The 24,503-nt window shown below is 37.4% G+C and overlaps 2 protein-coding genes across 2 annotated transcripts; one reads left to right on the top strand and one right to left on the bottom strand.

The window, feature by feature from the left end:
* Positions 1–282: 282 nt before the first annotated feature.
* Positions 283–6,791, top strand: LOC145777224 (uncharacterized). The gene is made up of 6 exons (XM_082588548.1): positions 283–860; positions 1,756–1,884; positions 2,115–2,237; positions 4,462–4,665; positions 4,830–4,952; positions 5,394–6,791. Exons 1-6 carry the CDS (start codon positions 313–315, stop codon positions 5,419–5,421), a joined length of 1,155 nt encoding a protein of 384 aa, XP_082444674.1. The 5' UTR covers positions 283–312; the 3' UTR covers positions 5,422–6,791.
* Positions 6,792–7,714: 923 nt separating this feature from the next.
* Positions 7,715–15,157, bottom strand: LOC145776747 (sodium-dependent glucose transporter 1A-like). The gene is made up of 9 exons (XM_082587973.1): positions 15,005–15,157; positions 13,418–13,595; positions 12,754–12,870; positions 11,923–12,030; positions 11,377–11,783; positions 10,519–10,656; positions 9,025–9,118; positions 8,648–8,781; positions 7,715–7,952 (listed from the first exon to the last, which is right to left on the bottom strand). Exons 1-9 carry the CDS (start codon positions 15,113–15,115, stop codon positions 7,797–7,799), a joined length of 1,443 nt encoding a protein of 480 aa, XP_082444099.1. The 5' UTR covers positions 15,116–15,157; the 3' UTR covers positions 7,715–7,796.
* Positions 15,158–24,503: the final 9,346 nt, after the last annotated feature.

The following is a 24,503-nucleotide window of genomic DNA, read 5'->3' as shown; positions in this document are numbered from 1 at the left end:
GAAGGCATGTTACAATTACTATCAAACAAATACCATTAAATTAAAACAACCTAAAGCATGAACATCAACGCCGCCCTTTCAGCGTACCGCGGTAACTGTTTCAAGGTTGGAGACCATTGCTCTACAAAGCCTATCTTGGAGCATGTTATTCATTGATTCTACTGTGAAACTATAATGACCTTATTTTTTTTATCTAGATCTGCTGCTGAATGTTAGCTTGTACTCAGATCAAACAAGCAATATCAAAAAAAATAACTTTAACTCTTCAATTTCAGAATTCAAAACAAAACAAAAACTCTTGAGTTTGTTAAAATGTCTGTTCGATCTATTGAAATAAGCTCATGCACTGGAAGAGGATTGAAGGACAAGCTGCTTAAATTAATTCAAGACAAAGAAAATTGGAAGGGAGGAAAGTGGTACAAGTTCGATTACAAGACTGGTGAGCAAAACATACCAGTCTTTCAAATCAAAGCATGCAAGAAAGTGTTGCCCATCGAAGAAGTGGTTAAGTTCGAAAATGTTAGCGCTGGGTTGTCTTGGGGCATTGATGCGCAAGACATTTTATCAGGCGAAGACTTTGGAACTTATTACAAACGATTCATGGCAAACAAAATGAGCACTTTTGATGATGACATAATGAACATACGCGACAAGTTTAGATTGTGCATCATGTTGACATTTGAGATCGCTCGTTGGTCATTGGAGGACAATGACCCAGAAAGAGCGATTTCAATCGTTCTCAACCAAACCGATCGTGATGTTGCTTCTGTTGATATTTCTAATTTGTGCGAGATGTTTCCTAAAGGTTCAAGTAAAACTGATGACGAAAGGCGAAAGATTGCTTGGAGAGCAATTATCAAGTGAGTAGATTAGTAGAATAAAGAAGAAAAAAAGTTTATTGAAACCAAGCCTGACAAAAAGAAGAAAATTGAAGAGAAAACAGCACTAAGTTTTCCTAATTTACTGTCATATAGAGCTTTGGTAGAGAGTTCACTTGTTGTACCTTTGTCGTAATGTTTCGAAGTAAACGCTGTAGTTAACAGTTAAATTTATCCTTTTTCATATTAATAGAGGTAGGCATATAGAGGTGAAATGTGTCTTGTGGCTTATAATATTTGGAAAGGTGGAACACCTCAGAGATTTTAAAATTGGGCTGAAAGACTGCACAACAATATTCAAGCCTTGAATAAAGAAATGATTAAATCTCTTCTATGCTCGTAAAAGAAAAAATATTTAAAACATAACTTCAACTGCAATACCAAAACTTGTAACTGTATAAAATTTCAGTTTTAACTTTTAGTTTTGGTCAAATAGGCTAAAGAACGTGTGTATTGATCAAAAACCATCATTGGGCTAAAGTACCACAAACAGAGACCGAAATAAAGTTAGATTTGTCAAACTTTTCTAGGAGGCATTTCCTCCTAGATCCTTACCAAACTATGATGTTTTTATATATCAATTTTCACATTGTCTATTTTGTCTTGTATATTTTACGTTGTTGAAACTCTGGCGTAGCCCTAATTCTTTTGTTGTACCCTACGTCCGCTACTGTATATGCTAGCTGGGATTCCACAAAATTGGCAAAAAAATGTATTGCTTTTCATCCTATCCACTTATTCTAAAAACTTCACCACCAGAGAGTCTATGAAGCTGAGTTAGAAAGTGCTTGCAAGTGCAGAACATGAAGCAAGATGATTTGCCGTTAGATTGAAATAATTTTGTCTATACGCTAATCGTTATTGTTTTGCCACAAAGGTTTCAGACTGAAAGAGATTTAGAAAATATCAACAAATGGTGGCCAGTTGGACAAAAAACAGAAAATGTTTTGGAAATATTAACCGGGAACGCGATGGAGAGAAAATATGCATTTAAAAATTTTGAAAAGTAAGTTAATGTAGGCCAACAAACTCCGTAAATAATTCTTATTGATGCATATACAGGCAACACTGGGGTTTGACACCCTTGAATTGTATTAAAATTCCAGAAGGACCTGTCAGCTCAATTTATTGACAAAATGGTTAAAAAGTGCTGACCACTTTCATAGCGTTGTTTATGTCTCTACCTCTTGCTCAGAGGAGTAAGCGAAATATGCTCAATCTATGTTTTAACCACAGACGAAAAACGAAGCGAAATGAAATTTTGTTGAGACAGGATCAAGCAAAGTTAGAGTTTTTCAAAACCATCGCAATAACCTCGGATGAAGAAGACTCTAAAAGAGCTTTCCAACAACTGGACGAGTAAGTATCTTGTAGTTGGATGTTCCCTTCTTGTAAGCTCAACAGCAACAGCCCGTGTCGAACCGATAATAGACCCTCAGCTCCCTCGGGAACAAGCCGGCTTTCGCCACGGAAGATCAACTGTAGACCAGGTCACTCTGATGACCCAAGACATCGAGGACAGCTTCTCGGCAAAAAAGAAGGCTGGCGCCGTGTTTGTCGATCTCACGGCTGCCTACGACACTGTATGGCACAGCGGCCTTACCTGCAAACTACTCCGTCTCCTTCCTGACAGGCACATGGTCCATATGATTATGGAACTTGTGCAAAACCGCAGCTTTACCCTTTCCACCGGTAGCGGCCGACGAAGTAGACTACGTCGACTCAGGAACGGCGTCCCACAGGGCTCTGTCCTGGCTCCCCTCCTCTTTAACACTTACATCTATGACCTGCCTGACACCATCTCCAGGAAGTATGCTTATGCAGACGATCTGGCTCTCCTGCATCCAGCCGGAGATTGGCAGTCAATGGAGAGGAACCTAAGCCAGGACATGTCAACTATATCAACATATCTCCAGAAATGGAAGCTACAGCTCAGCAAGGCAAAGACAGTGTCGGCGGCCTTCCACCTAAACAACAAGGAAGCAAAACGTGAGATCAACATTACCACCGATGAAGAACACCTCCCCTACTTCGCCGAACCCACCTACCTCGGCGTAACCCTGGACAGGTCACTCACGTACCGACGACACCTGGAGTCACTGCGCAAAAAACTATCTGCGCGCGTTGCACTTTTGAGGCGGCTGGCGGGTTCCGGTTGGGGAGCTGATGCGAAAACCCTTCGCACAGCTACCTTGGCCCTTGTCCATTCTACTGCTGAGTACTGCGCACCAGTGTGGTGCCGCAGCTCTCACACCCGCCACATTGACACCGCCATCAATGACGCACTACGCACTGTGACTGGATGCCTGCGTCCCATTCCAACGGACTGCCTTCCCATCCTTGCAGGCATCCAGCCTGCTGAGCTTCGCCGTAAAGGAGCCATGATTTCCCTTGCTCGTCGCGCACTGGACCCCGACCACCTCCTCCACAGTACATTCCAGCGCCTACCTGGAGGACAGCAGCGACTGAAATCAAGACGCCCATTTGTGCCCGCCGCACGACAGCTTCTGAACAACGTTGAAGATCTTGGAATAAGTGCGGCACACTGGACGAACTACACATGGAACATAGAGTGGCAAAACAACACCTCCCGACTCCGTGATTTCCTACCCGACGTCGATCCCCACCCTCCGGGAATGTCCCTCGCAAGACTTGCGTGGGTCCGGCTTAACCGCCTACGAACCGGCGTCGGTCGCTTTCGTTCAGACATGTGCAAATGGGGCCTGGCTTCCTCACCGGGATGCGAGTGTGGCGCCACAGACCAGACAGTAGATCATGTCGTCCATGACTGCCCAATCCATCAACCACCACATGGAGCGCCTGGACTGAAGGCCCTGGATGACGAGACTGTCGAGTGGCTGATGACATCATGCCCAAACATATAGTCCAGAAGAACAGCTCATACGACGAAGAACAGCATAAAAGTACACAACACACTTGATTAATAATAAGCAGCGGATTGTTTACTAAAATAAACAAAAGAAATATGTTTTTAATGTTATGATTGAGACTTGTTTCTTAAAGATCGAAATCAATGATTTTTAGTTTTTAGCAATTATACCAAAGGAGGATTTTTATCCATACAAGCCCGTGTAACTTTTTTGTTTCATACAAGAAACAACTGTATGCTACTGTGCGTTAGGTTGTATTGATAACTTTAGGCTACTACAGTATGTTATTGAGCAACGGTTTGAGAGTGCTGTAAACACTTGCATCACACTGTGCACTGAGATAGTATGGGATTAAAGTATTTTTAATTTAGCTTCCCAGTCTTAATGACTATACTAACTACTAAGTTCTTGTAGAGTAAAATAAATTCTGCATAAGTTGAATTTAACTTGGGTTGATAGGCTACAAACTAAAGAAATGAAGCGAGACATTTGGGTGTCCATTTTTTTCTTTCATGTAAAATATTATACTTATGAAAAAAAATCAATCTATTCTTAAAAATCACATTTTGTTAATTAATTATTATATTTTAAAAATCCATGATGCTCTTCATTCGCACGGATTCGTTTAGATTTTCAAGACAAAACAATTCTCACTTATAACGCATCCAATCAACGGGTTCTTCATTCCAAAGGTACATCAACACATACACAAACGAGGCATCCACAAACGATGCATCAACGCACAACGCTCCTCCTGCATACGACGCATGCGGAAACCAAGATGCATTAAAAGACATCGGCAAATGGTGGCCTAAAGGAGAGAGCGCAGAAGATCTTTTGGAGATTTTGTCCACAGATCCATTGGAGAGGAGATATGCATTTGAAAAATTTGAATTGTAATACTTCAGTAGTTTAAGCAGCTTACTGTTGTCCTGTAGCCTAAGCACTAAATACTGTCTTTCAGAAATAGTCAAACTTTTATTTTCAAAACTTATGCTTTCAAACGTGTGAAAATATTAAAGAAAACCAATTTCTCCTAAAACTGTCATTTATACAACAGAAGGAAGAAAAAAAGAAATGACGTCATGGAAAATTTAGATCCAAAGATTTTGGAGTTTTTCAAAACAGTACTGACGACTACCGACACTGAAGACTCTAAGAGAGCTTTTGAACAACTCAATGCGTAAGTTTTTTCCAATGAGTTCTTGAATTGGCTGTTCTGCCCTAAATAGCCTACTTGGATGTCGACCGTGCGGTACAACTTGCGGAGACAGCTATGACAACAATTTTTTAACTTTTTGCATTTCAAAGCTGAGGATTCAACGGAATAAAAAATTTTTGTTTTGCAATTGTAGTCTACTTTTAACATCGAGACACGGAAGATGACATTTAGCTTGTTTACAAATTAGAAAGATGGTCTACATTAGATTACAAACCAGGTTACTTAGGATAAACTTTTGTGTTGTATTTTTACATGGAAAATGAAAACAAACAAACCATGGAGCCCTTATTATACACAGACTAAAAATATTAGGCTGCATGGTTATTGTTAGGTTCACTTATCTCTACAGCTAAACCTATTTTTTCATTCCATTCTAATGTAGACTACTAAATATATTCACAGAAAACTGGAAGAAGACGAAGAAGAGTGAAGCATATATCTGTTACTGGCTGGGATAGTTCCTTTATGCAAATATACTACTTCTGCAATTTTTTTCCATTTATATTAATTTTGGAAAGAGTTAGTTTTTATGTGTCATTTGGTGTATGATGGAAAGTAAATGTATCTTTATCCTTTTTATCTTTGTTTAATGGGTTAATATGAGGTATGCAAAATGTTACGATCTTCATTTTAGCTCAGCCTAACATTTTCCCTTTAATTGCACTTTTGCCTCATATAAATAATCATGTGATGTTATGTTATTCATATAAGAACTGGGCCAGCACTAAGGCACAACAAGTTTCTGTAGAAAAGTTTACGTAAATTGATCTTAGATCAAGTTTTAAATAAAAATACATAATCAAAAAATCAAGATTAACTTGTGAAACACTGTTGTGATTCCAGGGGTTTTGCTTCCATTTTGAATGCTCTTTGTTACGGTAATGCTGATAAACAATCAACTAATTGAGAGAATCTTTATTCTCCGACTAAGAAAGCTTCTTTATTTGAGAGATTAATCCTAGCGGGTTTGCATACTTGTAGATCCCTTTGAACCAATGACGCAGGCCCGATTACCGAGTTTGACAGAGTGAAGTTTCCGATCGGTGAAGTGTTATTTTCTGAATCTGAACATCTTTGTCTTCTTGTGTATAGCCAGTTTAAAGTTTAGTTGCAGGGCAGTTGAGAAGGTAATTTGGGCCCGGTACCAATGAGATCCTTGGCCCAAAAATAAAACACTTATAAGAAAAAAAATCCAACTAATATTACATCGTTTCTTCAAGTTTTCTGGCCCCTTTAAAAACGTTACGAACCCCTAAAATCATTCCGTGCACGGGTATAAAAGTACCTTCTGAACCCCTCTGTCAACTATTATTTAATTGTGGGAAGTTTTGATATGAAGAAAATTTATCGTAATAGGCCTATAACAGTTGCGTTTTGCTTTGGCTCAAACGATCTTCTTGTGAAACTGTACTGAAATACTGTTGTGCTATAATGCCATCAATCTATTTATTGCTAATAACTCTATTGTGTTACTGGATGCTTGTAATGCTAATGTACCTGGTGTTTGTAATACAACAAAACAAACAATAAGAGGTATTGAAACCTAGCAACCCTTATCTGACTTTTGTTAAGACGTACTTTACTGTGTAAGGTGTTGATGTGCACACACAATCCAGACTTTGCAATCGTATGTGATTATTAAAGAATGTTTTCTTCACTTTCAATAACTGATGAATATTTGATTGCAGACATGGCAATGCGATGAATTGATTGAGTGATAAATATACCATACCGACGTGCATGTTTTGATTTTTGTTTTAACGCTTGTAATACAAACAGCCATATCAGGCTATAACAGATCGTCAGCAAGTCTATCTCTATATTGGCTACCAAGCTGATGTAGCAACAAAGGGCTACTTCAGTGTTAGACAAGTGTAAAACGTGACATCCCTATGGCAGTAAACGTTTTTATGATCTACTTCATTTACTAACTTATTCGTTTTTATTGAATAAGATAGATTTCGTTCCAAGGCAACAAAAAAATGAATAACTATAGAACAACAATGATCTAATTAACTCAAATGGTGCCTAATTTTATTTAGGTTGCTGCGTGCATGTTAGAGCATACACTACTAAACAAAGAGCTTATAAATTAAATGTGAAAAAATACTTTTTAAGAATATTCACTTAAAGTCACTTTTTTTCTTTTGTTAGGTAAGCCATAATAGGCCAATAATGAGTTTGGCAGTTGTGAAGCAAGAATTTATATTTCAGGCATGTGTTTTGGCCACTCAACTGGCGTCACCGGTATCGCACTACCTGTTTAGACGTTTTGTAACATCAAGAAGGGTTAAACAGTTTTCAGTCCTTGGGGCATGGTTTAGGTGAACGAATGGCTAGTATAGGCCTATCCCACAACATATCACTCACCATATTATAACGAGGAGCCAAAGAGAACCTTGTGCTTGTATGGAGAGAACTGATGGCCAGAGACTTGCTGAGACTGTAGCGCCACAGTCCAGAAATATAGCAAAACACGATTCAGATCCCAAGTGAGGGCCTGTCTTTTGTAATGAGTGAATTGTCTTCCGATTGGCTTAGAGAATTCATTACCAAATCAATTCAAACATATTTCACGAAAAGTTATCTCACCCTGAATAAAATGCACAATTTTTTTCTTTGCTTAGTATGAGAGCAATTGAATGACTAAATGCTTGCTACAATAAAAAGACACAAATATTTTGTAAAAAATCAAAACAATTTATTTTCCACAGAGCTGCATATTTGCTTCCACTATCAATGGTCTTGAAGCGCTTTATACGCCTCACGCAAGTTGTAGGTTACAACACTTTAAAATACACGTTGTTATAATCTCGTTTTTGGACCCGTTTTTACTGGAGCTGGAACTTCCTTCAATTCATTCTCCGGTAGGTTTTCCCGTGCTGAATGAGTTTTTTCAATGCACAGCATGCAGATGAAAGTCACATCGAGTCCAAGAATTAAGCCGCACACAAGGTATATCTAAAGAATATTTTGACAAAGTTCAATATTGCATTATAGTTCATTTTGCCGATATTAAAAACAAATTGTTTTACAAAATATTTAAATATCTCAGTTCGTGCAAAAGTGTAGCTTTAAGCACAGACTGAACGATTAACACCAAACATGATATTAGTATACGCATAGCCCATACTGTATTTCCCTAAAAGTATTTCTTAGTCTTTGCAAAGCAAGCAAGAGTTGATCTAAAAAGGATAACATAAATACGCAAGAGCTTTTCCCTCAGAGATTGTGCTAATATTGGTAGGCTCAAGTAGAATCTATTTGAATCAATGGCTGGTCTGAACTCGATTGTGGGAGGGTGCTGTATCATTTTTGCTAGCTTAGAAACTTTCATAGCACTGAACATTATCTCATCCCTCTATTACAAGATTTAATAGCATCCGTGTTGCATAGTGAAACGTACTATAATCTTCAAATGAACTTGAATGATAACGCAACCTCCTAAATGGTGACGCGAGAACGAATATGAAGAACATCCAAAAGATCCTTTTAAAGCACCTGGTGGAGCAGGCCGCTTTTTCTATAGATATTACAAACTATATTTGCCAAAGTAGCATATTATATAATTTTTTTTGCGTTTCGAATGGCCTTATTTTAAACTGTAGATCAAATATCTTCGATTTGTTTTCACTTCGGACAGCTCTATTACTTACCACGTTATATGGATCCATTTCGAACAAGACACCAGCTAAAGGTAACATTGTCATCTGGCCAAGAGTGTTTCCTAATCCAAAAACTAAGATATACGTTTTTGACACATTTGTGACACGAGACGTCCAAGATACTCCTGCAAGAATAAACTTTTGCAGATCAAGCTTTAATTTTTATTGTATTTGTTCAAGTTTAAGTTTATTTTGCATCAACTCAAACTTAAATTACCGAAAAATAGATTTATCATAGAATGTAAAGTTTCCGTAGGCTACTTATCTTTTCATTAATTGTTATTGAGCTCCAACACAAAAGACCAAATCGTGCTTGTGCAATAAGTAGGAGCTTTTTTTCTAAATGCAGACTTTATATCGAAACGCACCTGTTGGGAAAAGGGAAGAAAGGCAAAACCCCGACAAAAACGTTACAATCCACAGAAGAGTAGCTACACTGTGTCCAAATATAGTAAGAAATACCTGAAAAATTATTTCTACTGTAGATTGCAGTGCATGACTGCACGTTGTAGGTTTGGTTGGATGCCACGAACTTGGATGCCACAAAAATTTGTTATGTGGATTAGACTTAGGCCACACATACTGTGCATCGTCGGAATAAAACTTGAATGAGGATTTTGTGGATGGGTCCTGCTGAGGCTACGATATAAATTTGAAAAACTAAGGTATAGACTTAATTTGGTAACGTTTGGATAGGTCTATAACGTTTTTTAAAATGGTTTGTTTGAAAAAGTTTATTCCATTGGTTGTGAGCATTGAGCAATGCTGTTGAATTGACCTCTGTGGACCAGTAAAGGGGTCGGTTCTACTTCAGTATTTTGAGTTTGTCTAATTTAAAAACTATACGAGATAGTACAATTTTGGTAAAGAGGTGACTTTCTTCAACCACAGACAGATAATAATCTGTCTATACAAGATAGATCAATCACACTTTCACGTAGCAGCTTGAATTGCGGATCCTACAAATTTTTGTTTTTATAAAGCGTTTGAAAAATCTTCATAAATAAAATAATACTGTATAAATTAATGTACATACGTGTACTACATGTAAATGACGATAAAGCAGTCAAGAGCTATATCGAAATTGACAAAACTTAACTCTTCAACCTGCTTGTTTTATGAAATGAAACAAAATTTTGCATTAAAAGTTTGAGTTGTTCATTACTATGAGTCATGAACAAACTATATTGGCAATCCAAAACAATGCAAATTTAATCACATTTTTTACAGTAGGATTTATCGCATCGTCTCTAATTGTTCCAAAACCACTTTGATACAATTAAACGTTTAATTGAAGCAACTAAGAACTCAAGTTTGCCAGCAAAAATTGTGATCGTGGCGGCTGAAGACTTCACCACAAAGCTAACGGATGACAAGTTTTACCCAATGCGACGCCTAATAACCCTATTAGATCTACGTAATTTGAAAACAAAAGAAACAGCTAGTAGCAAGCTAAAGTATGAATTGTATGTCATATTGCCAGAATTGCACACGAACAAATAGCAGCATCATTCCAATTGAAGCAAATTATAAAATTTCAAAGATATTAGTGGTATAGTTTTTTAGTAATATCGTTCTGAAAAATACCAAGGACAAACCGACCCCTCCTTCACAAGATATACGGTTAATTTTGGGATCTGTTTTATGCATTCAAAAAAAATTCTCGTCAAGCATAAATAGGTTTTTCAGATGCAAGCCAGCCGTGAGTCATTCCACGAGCCTCACACAATACTGTGACACGTTCAAACACAATTTAAGTTTCTAACTTTATTCTTACGATATAGCATAATGTAGGCTACTAACACCAAGCAAGAACACGGAAGCCCACTTCCGCAGTGGTAAGTTAGCCACACTGCACTCACAATGCCTATGGTGACGCTTATCAAACTCAAGATAATCATGCTGGAAGGAAGGAAAAACTTGGCGTAGATTATTCCCAAGCAGGTAGAGGAAGAATACCCAACCCAAAATATCGTATTCAGTGTTAACGCATCGGAAACCTTAAAAGATGTTACTAATTGTTAGTTCAATATTTAGTTAGTTGTTTAATAATATTAAATTAGTTTAATAATAGTAATATATATTAATATTTAGTTACTTTTATACAGGGATCTGCTTTCATATAGCCAATCTGTTATAAACGCTTGAAAAACATTTTAAAAAATTACTGTAACCTAACAAAACGAGACTATATTGTAAAAGACCAAATATTTAGGGTGATAGGCCTATATGTAAAACTTGCTTTGAAGTGTGATTTCACTTCAAGTAACCAACTGATGTTTTTCGGGTCAGGAAGTTGGACAAGATTTCAGCACAGATTTCGATGATGTAACCGATATATCATGACGGATAACGTCGTCGTGCTCGCAGGATTTCTCAAACTTTTTTAGTGTGAGACCCTATTTTAGAAAATAATTTTCGATGCGATCCCTCGGTTGGCAGTGTAAACTGTAAGTCACCCACTGTAGGCCCAGTTTTAACTTCTTTGGAAACTCTAAAATTACAATTTTTGATCCCGTTGAGGAGCGACCCTGAGTGTGGGAACCCTGTGCTAGTCGATACTACAAACATGCCAAACAGCTTAATGTAAAAAAATTCAAATAGATTTCTTAAACGGTGTTTAGCTAAACGTGGTTTTAGAATACTGGAGTTCATGCATGCAATTCGTAGTTCACCATCGAAATGTCACAGAGGTTTCTTGCTACTACAAAGACTCTTACGGAAAAAGCCAAATCGGAACATAAGGCCACAGAATAGATGTAGGATTGATAGACATTAACTCCTCCTGATGTCATGAAGAAAAACAACACAACCGCCAGGAGAAGACAAACTACGTTTTTTAATGGCTCTTCATCGCGTTGCTCAGTGATTGTATTCCGGCTTGTTTGCACGTGATCTTCGACATGTAGCAAGGCCAGAACAAACATGAATGCTGCTGCCAGAAAAGTTAAACATCCTGATATGACATATGTCCAAGAAACCGGATTGAGTTCTGTTGGGTGCAATGGAGGAGAAGTAAGATTCATTGTGCTGTACACCAACGTTGTCACAACAACATCACTATCTTGAACCGGACAGCTGTCTCCTGAAGTTCCTTGTTGATCAGTGACTTTTAAAAATGGTGTTGCTGCAAATTAAACAAAGAAAATCAAGGTATTAGTTACATATTTGCTCACAGAATTATACAAACATCATTTTGATTACATTGATTTTAACAACAAAGGCATGCTTTCATATTTACACTGCTTATTTAATTAATAGATCACCCAGTAATGGAGCTAATAATCCTCCCAAGCCAGTACAAAAGTGGTATGTTTGGATGAAAGGACGAGACGCTTCCTCTCCCCAAAGCCTCAAGTAAATTGATTGCATACCTAAACATGTAAAGTATCATCATTTTGCAAGCAAGTTCCAGTTTTTGTAGATAGAAATCATTTAAACGTTTTTATATAACCGAAATTAAAAACACATCAATTTCTTTTTAGCCTACGTCAGAGTTTTTATGCTGACGAAGGACATAGTGTCATGTAATGGAGTGAAGCGAAAGATGTCTATATTTATCACTTTTTTACATCATCCTGCCAAATGTTGTATCGCATAAAGTAGCCTACTAATAGCCATTTCATACAAGTTACCATGAATCTTTGATAGCCTGTTTTTATCAGAGCGCCCAACCTGACCTCGTAGGCTAAAAAATCTTAAATTCTTATTGAATTTTTATTGGTTTGTGTGGAAATAAAGCCGAACTTCAGAATTTTAAATTTATTTACTTCAATAAATTACAGGCAACGCTTGTGGAAATGATCCATAACACTCAAATTCATGAAGCAAGGTTGTTAATTTGACAACCTTTTGTATACCGTACCATGATCTTTCCTGCACAACGTATGAGGAACAAAGAAGATTAAAACTGCTCACATCGTATGGCATTGCTGCTCTTTATGATAAGCACCGTGAATAACTTGGATACAAAAAGAATGCACACGAAATTCTACCTTTTTTGATCGATAAAATCAATTGGTTGCATACTTGGCTACTACGAGGTTGTTGTGGTATTGTTTTTCAGGATAATGAACTTTACGTTTAAATTTTTTTACCTGCGTCAGCAAATCCAGTAAATAATCCGATTATTACGCTGACGACAATTAGACCAGCTAAATTTTTGATCCATGGTATAACCAGTGTTAAAATGCCAACAAAGATTAACAAGAAGCCTGTAAAATAAAATGATTAACGATTGTTATCTTGACTTTTATCATTTCAAATGCTGACAATGTTTTATGTGACCATTGGAACAGCCCACTGCTCTAATTTTGTGTTAAATCGTAGGCTACTTTGACCATTCGATACAGAAAACTTACCTTGCGCTGTATTGAAAATCAAAAACTGCAGTCTAGATAAAAGAAGTTGGTTTATTGTGTGGGCTATTGTGGTGTTTCCACAATGATAGATTTTGGGGTTAAAAAAGGCCATTTGAATGCCTAATTTTGTCAGTTTCGCTTTCCAGTAAAGGCTTTGAACAACAGTCTCGGAGGTGGTCTTCGAGATGCACAAAGAACGTTTCTGCTTCTCGCTGAAGCATTGTCTATAAACTATTCCATTTACTACAGTAGATGCCGCTGAATGAAGAAATATCATTGGAACACGTTTCTCAGACCGGACTTACGCGGATTATTTTGGTTGAACACATTTTATTGCCTAGTTGAAGATGAGAAAATCTCCTTCTCTCTGATAAACTCCAAAAAAGAAACCTTTGCAAACCTATTGCTTTCAGAGGTTGCAAGGACTTGAGCCGGTTCATTGTTATTCCAAACGACATAATTCCAACAAACATTCCTCCAGACCTCCCGGTGAACATGGCGGACACTTCGGCAACGGATGCATGGACGTTTTCGGCGAGGTATAAAAGAGTTGGTCCAGATAAGGAAAAAAGCAATCCCTATGAAAAATTATCTTTTAAAAAATTTTCACATAAAACCATAAGCAAGACAAAACTAATTGACCTACATTCAAATTTTACTGTACTTCAGCATGAAGTCGAACCAAATAAATAATGTAAATAAGCAAATAAGCTTTCGCAATCGCGATACGTATACTCGTCATCATGTTGCACTAAGTTTGAACAAGCAAAATAAACGGAGCCTAAGTTATAATGAGAAAAGGAATCTATAGTCCACCATTACGTGCATGTCTCATTCTTGTTTTTTCATTATTTTGCTGATACTGTAGGAGTGTAGGTTGCAATATTTTTTCAAATGGTGTAAAATGAAAAGTATCGTTGAAGTCAATGGAATGGTAACCTATACGTATATCTTAAAAACTAATGTTAAAATATATACATTGAAGGGATCAACCAAATTGCTTCGAGTTATCCATAGTTCTAGTTATCTGTAGTTCGAAAAAAAAACACGTTACTATAGCGTAACAACAAGTACTTTACAATATTAGCCTATTAGTACACACGCATAAATCACTTTTTTGAAAGCAATGTATTGTTCAAGTTTCCATGGACAAAAGTCTCGACAGAATTATTTTGCATTTGTAAAACGTCTCAAATCCTCATACATTGATCAATCACTCTTGTTGCTGTGAGTATGGGTCTGGCTTTCGGCTCTTGTCATCATCGTCATCACTTGCAGCAGTGTCAGCTATCTTGTGTGCAAGAGTGTCATTAGCTGCTGCGTAGTTTTCGTATGTCCCGTCAATGATCACAGCAGCATTTGCAGTGCATCTGATGCGTCCAGCAATAGGGATGCGAGATGATGTCATCTTCTCCAGATGTGTCTGCTCTGCTGCGACTTCAATGCCAGGAGTCATAGCAATGAAGTTGGCATGTCTGAAGCAATTGCTTATTACTTTTGCCTCAACTGATATCCAAGCTCTATCAAGCATGTGCAATTGTTCATAGTGCAACGCTTTCAATACATTGACGTTTTTCAGTAATTTCGAAAATTTGAGAGCGCTGTATACGCTCTGGGACCACAAAAGCGCTTCGATTTAATCAAAGTTTCGTGTCATAGAACTTCGACTTAGGGATAGTTTTTTGCGTGTATTTCAGTATTTGATGGGCGTTTAGCAGGGGCCAGTCAATCTCCTTCGACATAAGGAGAGTTTCGAGTTAAAAGAGCTTCGAATTATCCAGCTTTTACTGTGCAAACAAACATGTATTGGGTCACTTACATTGAAATAGATCAGAAAAACGCGTAACTAACCTGGAATAACCTAACATAGCCTACTTATTAAATCAGATTTTAGAAAACTCATTTGATTCTTACGTCAGGAGGCTTAGACAGCCTTGAAATGTAAGCAAAAATAAGATATCACAACTTGTTTGCAACAATTTCTTACAGAGGATGCTCCACTGGCTGAAATACAGGAAACTAATCCGATGACCCACAGTATGCTCGGTTTCTTCGGCAAATTTGCAGTTTCCTCCTTTTTGAGCATGTCAACTGACATACTGCTTTATTCCAAAACAAATAATAATGTTACTTATCAAGCAACGCTATGCTCTGCCCACAACTCGTGCTTAAAATGAACATCCGACCCAATTGCTTTCCTCGACGAATGGGCAATCAATTTGTCAATAAAATTGGCATGGAAGTCAATATTTAACACTAAAAATTTATTAAAAAGATATTGTTGTTTGAATTTCTGCAAAGAAAAAGATTATTTTTGCTTCTGTTTGCCGTTTATTTGCCAAAAATCAATGCACTTCAAAATCACAAAAGCTTGGCAAATTCAATGCGCGTACTAACATTTACCTTGCATCTGATGAGTGTTTACAGGTCCCACATGCTTGATACATCTTGTTTCAAAGAAACTAGAAGATTACTACTATTAATAAGACAATTATTTGCACTTGTGCATAATTTATTAACAAAAAACTATTTTTCATTGACCATACCCTGAACGTTCAAAAAACCTTTCGGTTTAGTTGGCCTCTTTTGTTTTCTGTAATGCAATTTGTCAACAGTTTGTGCATAAAAGAAGTATGAAAGTATGCGCAGCACATATTTGAACAATTCTTTGTGCAAATGTGCATGCATTGGAAGACGGATAATTGAGTAACCTATTTTCTTTTCCAACTTCATTATCAGTCCGCCTATTTGCACACGGTGCAGCTAACATGACAAACATGGACGACCTTAATTCGTGCTCACAAAACATGGCAAACGCTTTAAAAAATGTTTATTATTATTCGAGTATTTCGATAATTTGTTGGAGGAGGAACTTGGTTTCTTAAATAATCTTCGCATACTTATCTTTTAAATTATCTCCAAAAACATGATTTTCCCTTTTCTTTTAGCTTTGAGATGACAAACGCATCTTTTCACTGCTGGTTGTCTGTGTTTTTCATGAAAAAAATCACAAATTTTAAATAACTTCAACTAAAACTAAAAAATGAGGTCCTGCTAAAACATTTTCCCGAAACTGCCAGCTAGAAAGGAAAGGTTCGTCGTAGTAATTCTCTTCAAGCTTTATTAAAAGGCTACTGGCCTATCAGTTGTTCTGTAAATGCAGTTACTTTGGAAAAAAGTTATAAGAGCGTCTACTTCTAACTGAGTTCTAAGTAAGTATTTGAAAACGCTGTGTTATCGATGGGGGTAGATTTCCTCGTAAGCTGGAGTTTTGTTCGTTAGTAGACAGCAGACTGCAGGTTTCCTTTGAATATGCGCCAACACGTTGATCACTCAGCTGTCTTTATATTTGTCTATACTAGGCTATAAGTCTTTTTGCGCATTTGTGAATAGAGGAAAATTATTACGGTGAACTAATTTTCACAAATGGCGTAAAAGCGAATGTGATAAACTTATTAGGTTACTTGTTTTAATCCAATTTTCACTACTTTTCAAAGAACAATGAACGGGACCTTGATTTTTTTTTACACAGCATAGAGCTGTTACATCTATCCAACGGGTGAGGACCACTAAATCATTCTAACCACACATGGATAGGTTAGTACAGTAGGCTATAATTATGTTATCTCCATTCCATTCAGTCTGCAAGCCATCACGCAGTCCAATGAAAAAACCAAAGGATTATAAATAGTTTATACTGTGTAAAAATTGGAAATAGATGAGAAATTTTAAAATTAGAAGCTTTAATTTTCAGTTTTGTGTTGTTGATTTAACTTGCATGACTTTGTTCTTCGCAAAGTCTGTGAAGTAATTCTTTATACAGTTCCTATATGTTTCCTTGTAACTAGTCATTAGACCAGACCAACAATATTTTAGACAAAACGCATGCTAACCTCAACTGTGACTGAGGTACAAGTTCTCTTGTTCTCAATCAACATTGTCTTTCGAATGAGCAAGACATAAATTATTGAGAAATTGTTTTTCTAACCTCTGTGTCTGTATCACTTAGTCCTGCATATGACATTTTCAACTTTCACTTTCCTTTTCTTTCAATTTAAGAAGTAACGTTTATATGTACCAACAACATACAGCAATTAAATTAGCTGTCACTTATGGTTGAATTGACCATGCTTACGTTTATCTTCTTGTTTATTGCAAAAATACGCTATCTACTCGTGTGGTGAAATAACGAGTTAAAACTGCATTTCTTGCAATGTTAAGCAGGTTTGCTTTGCAACTCTCTTACATCTCAGACTTGACAAATGTGATAAAATTATCTTTGTGTGCAAAGTAGGATAGTAGCTTCCATGGCCCTAAAACATAATCTGACACGTTGTCTCGTTTTTGCTGTGGCCACATAAAGTAAAGCTTCGTGAACTGACTAATTAAGCAGCAAAGCTGGATCCGTTTCTCGAAGTTACGTTTTTCCGGTCCGTCAAAAGGTGAAATGAAGGTAGGCTAATAAAGTATACTGTCCCATGCTTGGTCTAGTGATAAGGGCGCTTACGCAACCTTTCAAAAGCGTCGATTTGACACTGTTCCAGAGCACGCGTTTGTGTCGCGTTTGGTGAAATTTCACAGCCACCGGAACAGATGACTTGTTGACTGCATGTTTTTTGCTGCTTCCAGCTGTCTGTTGCGTTGCACATGACTCCCAGTGCTGTAATGTGTGTTGTTTCAATGGGCGCCAAACAAGGCGAGTTTAACTGATGGGGTCCGGAGCACTTTTAAATCGGGGGCCTCCGTGCAAAAAAATTTTTCACGCCGACGACGCGAAAAGCTTTACAAGATAACTTTGAAGTCACCCACAATGTTGCTAATGCTTTTATGCCAAGCTCAGTCGCCACCTTGTGACTAAAAATTAACTTTGAAAGAAAAAAGGAGGCATTTTTGCAGAAACTTCAAAGGCTGAAAGAAAATAATAATAGTACAAAATCACATTTTTCACGTCAGGGGGCCCTTCAAAAGGGGGCCCCGTGGAAACTTCACTCTCTACCCTCCTTAAATCCGGGCCTGGGCGCCAAAAGCAATTATTATTATTATTACACCGATAGGCTATTTAGAAGAAAGCATACATAAAACATTTTTGGGTTATTCGTGGCAAATGAATTTCTTAGCGTAATAACATCTAAAGTAGGCCTATTAAACTTTTGTGAACAAATTGCGTTAAAGTGTTAATTACCCAACCAAACTCAACTCATGCTTATTGCTCATACTTGCTTGCATATAATCTCCACAACTACCTCTGATAACAACCCATGTCCCAGTTCGCTTGTGACTAAGCACTTTTGTACGATAGGACAAACTATTATTGAGACGTCACAAATGCCTCAAAGGGGGATTGTGAGTTCCACCCCCCCTCTTAACTACGCTACTGGCCATAATGTCAATCAAAATTTGGTATTCGAACAGTGGCGTACGCAGTATTTTCTCATGAAGCGCCATTTAAAATTTTTCTCGAATCGAAAAGAAAACGAATTGAAAAAACACCCACTTGCCGATAATAACCAGGAAGTCATATTGTGTAAGATTACCTTACCATACTCGGCTTTCATTGGTGATAAAAATTTTAGTTTGCAGCAACTAGTTTACTCAATTGAATAGAACTTGTATTGAAAACAAAAAAATATGATATAACTCTCTTGACGTCGCATATAAATAATGTTTTACGTAGACGACGCAGTGATCGAGCTTACTCAACCCAATAATCCAGGCGTATTGACGGTACGTTCAGTGGTTACTGGAGGAATAGAGCGCACGATAGAACGACATTTTTTTATCTGGTGTAGCCTAATGCTATACTTTATAGTTCGAATAAGGTTTAAGGTAGCCGAGGCTATTTGTTTGTGAAATATAAACTCTTTCGGTCTATGCGTATGTCCCTGTACTTTTGGATTGAATTATTAAGTATGCGAATATGAAAAGCATGACAGTAGGCCTAAACGCATGAGTAAAAACTGTAACAGTTCGATTAACAGGCAATATCCTAAGATTAAGGTATAACAAAATTATCGTACTCTGAATACATTTAACGAAAAAGAAGGCCTACCCGACAGGGCCAAGTTAGCACCAAATCACCCCTATCCCATCCCTCCGAAATTCACTAGTGAGCCTCTACTTTTTAGCAAAGGAGCCTAAAATGTTTTTCAAATCATAACTTGTGAATTCGGATCAAAACAGTCAGAATGTCTCTACAATCTGTTGGGACTCCATATTTGACCACATAACAATGCAAACGGCTGTGAGCTTTTGTAAACAGCAGCAGCCTAACTAGAGATTTTATGGGCGGTTTTCAGAGAATAACTTTGCAAAAAAATATTGTCTCTAAAACATGCAATTGCATCACTCTTAAAATACAAAAAACTAGGGAAAAGAATGCCGCAGTGTTTGTCTTTAAAAAAAAGACGCTTGGTTGAATGCAAAACACTTCAACAAGGTAGTAACAAAATAAAATGGCGACGTGGAGTTTGCTTCCGTATGTAAGACCCCTCTCTCTTAGAAAGTATTTGAATTGATGGATTAATCTCGGATGCGAAAGTATGTACTGGATAATCCCTGCCAACGCTTCTGGATGCCAATACCGAACATCTTCGTCGTTTCCCGAGCATTTAATTTTGGACAAGTCTTATGCTTTCAATCGCTAAAACCACATTTTCCAAGAAAGCGAGAGCGTAGTAATATTTCTTCTGTAAACTTCAACAACATTTACAACATTTTTTTCATCTTAAATTGCCAAAAAAAAAAACATTAAACAAATAAAATAGAGTGAACTATATTATGTTTGCAGTACACAATCATTACAATGCTATAAAAAAATCAACAATTTTTGACGAGGAAGGCATGGTCCAACGGCCTCCCTCCTACGTACGCCACTGTATTCAACAATTCAAGCTGCAACGTTCATATATTTTACGGAAGGTATTCAATATCCTGTTTTTTCGGTTGCATGTCCCGATTTGTGACTGAACAGATGTTTGCATATGTTCCTGGGCAGGCGCGGATCTAGGAGTTTTTTTCGGGAGGGGCCAGAAAATTTGAAAATCAATTAAAAAGAAAGAAAAAGATAAAATAGATATGAACATGGCCACCTGGAGTTGCGGCCTGATTTGTCACATTTTGCAGATTTTGATTACAGCTACTGCTAGTGCTTGACTGACATTTTTTGAGATGTTTTTACTTTTAGTGGTTTTCTAATGTCATAAAACTTTTTTGTTGCCTTGGGGAAGCAGTAGCAAATGAGACAATGTAAGTTGAAAAACGCAAAATCAGACTGTTATTGAAAATTAACAGTCTGACTAAAATCTTCGAAATCAAATTTCTTTGTTTTTCAACATGTGAGAATGTTAAAACCTATTGTCTCATCTGGGGAAAAGAATAAAGAAAGCGTAAAAATCTACTTTTTAGAAAAATTTATTTAAAAGTTCGCCCAAAGTTAGAAAAACCTGGAAATTTCTGCGAAATGTGACAAATCAGGCTGTATCTTTAGGTGGCCATGATATGAACAATGATACTACGACAGTAGCGTAGCCAGCAATTTTGAAAGGGGGGGAATTGACGGCCGGCGGGCGAAGCCCGACGGCGGTCTGGAGGGCAGCCCCCAGAAAATTTTGAAAAATTACTTTGAATTTGGTGTATTTTGAGAGCATTTTCAACAAAAGTGTGGGCAAAAATATTCCTGTAAAATGGTGCTGTCTGGTGCCATAGCAAAAGGATAAGATCATGTTTTCTTTGGCATTTTTTGGTAATAAAGCTAAGTCTCTATGTTTTCTTGTTGCTAATTCCTGGCCGAGATATTTGAATATTTAGTATTGGCAAAACTCGCTCTTTTAATGCAGTTTCGTTTAAAATTAGGCAAACTTTGTTTTAGAGGCATAGAGACTGAAAGCATCATTCTCAATATCGTGGAGTCACACGCGTGCCAAAGGGAGGGGAGTTGTTAGTTGTTACCCCCAACCCCCCCTTGGCTACGCCACTATTAATACTACGACATATACGATATGCTATAAAATAAAATAGACATTAAAAGAAACAGCCATTTTCATCAATTGTGAATGTTTAAAAAATACATTTTGCTTGAATAAAAATTGCTAAGCAAGCAAAGTAAACTTGAAATCTGGTTTAAAACCCTATATGCAGTGTCCATGACCAATTGGATGTTTGCAGGCATATACGGCGATTGATTGAAATTATAATGAAGGCTAAAAACTATAAAACGGCCATTCAAGGTTTCAGATTGTTTCAACTGACGTCTTTGGTTCAGCGTTGGTTTCAGCTGAGTCAGCTCCAACAAATGTTGCTATTAAAATTCATTTGAAATTGTATGAAAGAAAATAACGGAGTCTGATCGATGGATGATTTCAACCATAATAATAACAAAAAATTATTCCCCCCGGATAAGTTAAGTCCGCCGTGGGACTAATATCAGCTGTTTAGACGCATATCAAACGATTTGATGCGGATACATAGAATTTCAACAATAATTCCTCACAACATTTCGGGGGGGGGCCCGGGCCCCCTGGGCCCCCCCCATAAATCCGCGCCTGTTCCTGGGGTTGAGCTCACAATTATATATCTTCGCTTACTAGCTAGGCAACAGGAGCTGGAGGTTTAGAATGTTCAGGAATCGGAGTCTCCATTTTCATCCGGAAACGGAGTAAAGCAGGAGCCTAAAACTTGTAGCAAAAACAGCCGGAGTCCGATTTCTTTGCCAGTTGATATTTTTAGCGTGAGCCTACAAATACTTACGCAAGTTGTTGCATTTATTATGCTCATGTATTTCTATGATTGTTTTTCCAAGCAGCCATTTTTTATTTCAAAATATGCTTTTCATTTTCATGACAAAGAAAAAGGAAGGTATAAAATAAGGTATAGTATAATGTAATCTAAACTGTGGTTTGTGATTTGCCTTTGGAGTCATATCCAAAATATTTGGAGCAGAAGTGAATCTTTGGAGTAGGAGCGGAGCAGAAGACCAAAAAACCTGGCTCCATATACCCCTGCTAAACAAGTCTATCTACTACAACAATCAAATGTGCAACCCAGAAAAATTTCACACCCAGTTTATCAGTTATTTAACGAAGAAACATATTCTCGTCAAACAAAACGGAAGGAGGTTACTGCACTGACATGATCGGTGAAACATGGTGAAACAGTTATACTCTCTGAAGCTTTCATGCTAGTTGGGATTTTCCTGAAAAACATTTTGATTTTCGTACTTTACGCAGTTGGCTGTATAAAATCTTTCTATTGTTATCTAAATTGTTGTAGGCCTATCGTGAATTGTGTTGTTTCTTAGCGCTGCAGTAGCCTATCTTATAACATTAAACTTTGCAAGGCAAACTAAGCTAAAAATGTCGTGCTAACGTATACCATATAGTACTGCGTAAGCTTTCAACTTAAAAATATTTTCCAAATTTATAAAGATTTCAGATTTGATATGCAAATTTTGATCTCATTTTCAAACTCAGCTACCCAAATTTACCCTTAAAACAATCTTTTTGATCATACATCAGAAACTTGGTTTGAAATTATTGACCTGTGTAATCTGATATGAAGTTTCAAGGGTAGGCTTCGCTTGGAGAGAAACCAGGATTAAAGCAGCATTTCTTTAGAATCAAAGTTTGCAATCGTGCATTGAATCAATGTTACTTTTACTTACTCTTTTTGAGTGTGTTTTTTTTTTCAGTGTTACTGTAATTGTGTAGTGCAAAAATGTTTATTAATTGAGAGTGGTCTCTAGGGTAGGCCTTCTTTTTCGTTCTATATGTTCAAAGTGCGGTAATTTTTGTTTGAATTTATAATTGCATTCGTTATTTAAACTTTCACCGACGTTCGTTTGTGCTTTAATTAAGCTAATAACATTACCTGTCATGATCGAATTGTTAGTTTTTACTTGTTCATTTAAGTTTAGGCCTATTATAACGCTTTTCATTCTCGCATATTTTTATTTCAATCTGTGAATATAGTGACATGCACAAAACCGTGAAAGTTTACATTTCGCCAACAGATTGGCTACCTTAAACCTTGGCAGTGCCGGTCTTTGGGATGTGCAAACCGTGCGATCGCACAGGGCCCGCAAATTAGGGGGCCCGCAATTTTACTCAGAAAATGCAGTAATTTTGTCATTTTCAATGGAAAAAATCAACAAAGGAATTAGCAATAAGAAAACATAGAGACTCAACGAATTCAACCTATTTCGTCACCTGAACATTTCCTACCCTGAAAAGATCGAGAAGCTGATTGGAGTTGCCACAAACATTTCAAAATTTCTCGATCTTTTCAGGGGACGAAATAGGTTGAAATTTAATTTTGTTACACGATTTCAGGGTACGAATTTTTCAGGGGACGAAATAGGTTGCATCCAGACTCAACATAGAGACATAGCTTTATTTCCGAAAAATGCCAAAGAAAGCATGATCTTATCCTTTTGCTATGCCACCGGGCAGCACCATTTTACAGTAATATTCATACCTAAATTTTTGTTGAACATGCTCTCAGAATGCCCCAAATTCAAAGTAATTTTTCAAAAATTTTTGGGGGAGTCCCCCCAAACCTCCCGCCGCTGGTTGTCGCCTTCGGCGATCACGCCGCCACCACCGCCCCTCCCCTTTCAAAGTACCTAGCTACGCTACTGAATTGGATTATTGTCATTGGGGCCCGCAAAGCATATTCCGCTCCGCACAGGGCCCGAAATACCCTAAGACCGGCACTGACCTTGGTCAGACTAAAAGTAACATTAAGCTAGGGCTTCCCAAACTGGGGGTCGCAACCCCCCAAGGGATCGCGTATAACGAACTTCAGGTGTCGCAGAAAGTATACCAATTTGCACAAGGTAGCCTACTGCATATTAACACTTCTCTGCGAGATGCTGTGACAGTTATTAACTTTATAAAAAGTCGCGCACTCAATAGGCTGCCCGTATTTTTAAAAATTTATAAGATGAAATGGAATCGGAGTTAAAAACTCTTTTACTGCATCGTAAAGTGAGGTGGCTTTCAAAAGTCAAAGCTTTAAAATGGCTAGCCAATTAACGTTGAAAACTGAAATCGTGATTTTTTTCCAACAGAATAAAATTCAGGCTTGGTCCACCGTTTTCGCATTTACAGTAGCTTTAGGAATTATGCCAAATGTCAGGTTTGCTTGAAAAACTGAATTTAATTTGTGTTTCCCAGGAGAAAACATCAATATTTTGCATTAAAATATAAAATTGATGCATTCATCAAAAAATTGAACATCTGGAAACAAGAATTTCAAAGTGATTTTTCTGAAATGTTCTCACTTCGCCTACCGTTCTAACCTAAGCAACATTGAAGCCGTCTTGAGACCAGCTTTAACTAACATTGAGCCACGGGTGGACTTGCTTTGTGGCAGAAAGCAGTCACCACGAGTCACACCCATCACACTGAATAAATGTGTTTGCTGTTTTGTTTTGTTTCCAGTGGGCTACCCAATACCCATAGGCTTCGTTGTGATGGTCAGAAATAAAT

The sequence above is a fragment of the Aplidium turbinatum genome, chromosome 9, assembly GCF_918807975.1.
Source record: "Aplidium turbinatum chromosome 9, kaAplTurb1.1, whole genome shotgun sequence".
Classification (NCBI taxonomy): Eukaryota; Metazoa; Chordata; class Ascidiacea; order Aplousobranchia; family Polyclinidae; genus Aplidium; species Aplidium turbinatum.
The sequence above is the reverse complement of the archived record's forward strand: the minus strand, read 5'-3'. Positions and strand labels throughout refer to the sequence as shown.

What these genes read in the sequence shown, in the direction of transcription:
- LOC145776747 (XM_082587973.1), bottom strand. Translation starts at nt 15,115, where the DNA reads ATGTCAGTTGACATGCTCAAAAAGGAGGAAACTGCAAATTTGCCGAAG. An exon ending in CAGCCAGTGGAGCATCCTCT is followed by an intron (nt 13,596 to 15,004) that starts GTAAGAAATTGT and finishes AATTTTTCATAG; the next exon opens with GGATTGCTTTTTTCCTTATC. An exon ending in GTTCCGATTTGGCTTTTTCC is followed by an intron (nt 10,657 to 11,376) that starts GTAAGAGTCTTT and finishes ACATCTTTTAAG; the next exon opens with GTTTCCGATGCGTTAACACT.
- LOC145777224 (XM_082588548.1), top strand. Translation starts at nt 313, where the DNA reads ATGTCTGTTCGATCTATTGAAATAAGCTCATGCACTGGAAGAGGATTG. An exon ending in GCTTGGAGAGCAATTATCAA is followed by an intron (nt 861 to 1,755) that starts GTGAGTAGATTA and finishes TTTGCCACAAAG; the next exon opens with GTTTCAGACTGAAAGAGATT. An exon ending in GCTTTTGAACAACTCAATGC is followed by an intron (nt 4,953 to 5,393) that starts GTAAGTTTTTTC and finishes ATATATTCACAG; the next exon opens with AAAACTGGAAGAAGACGAAG.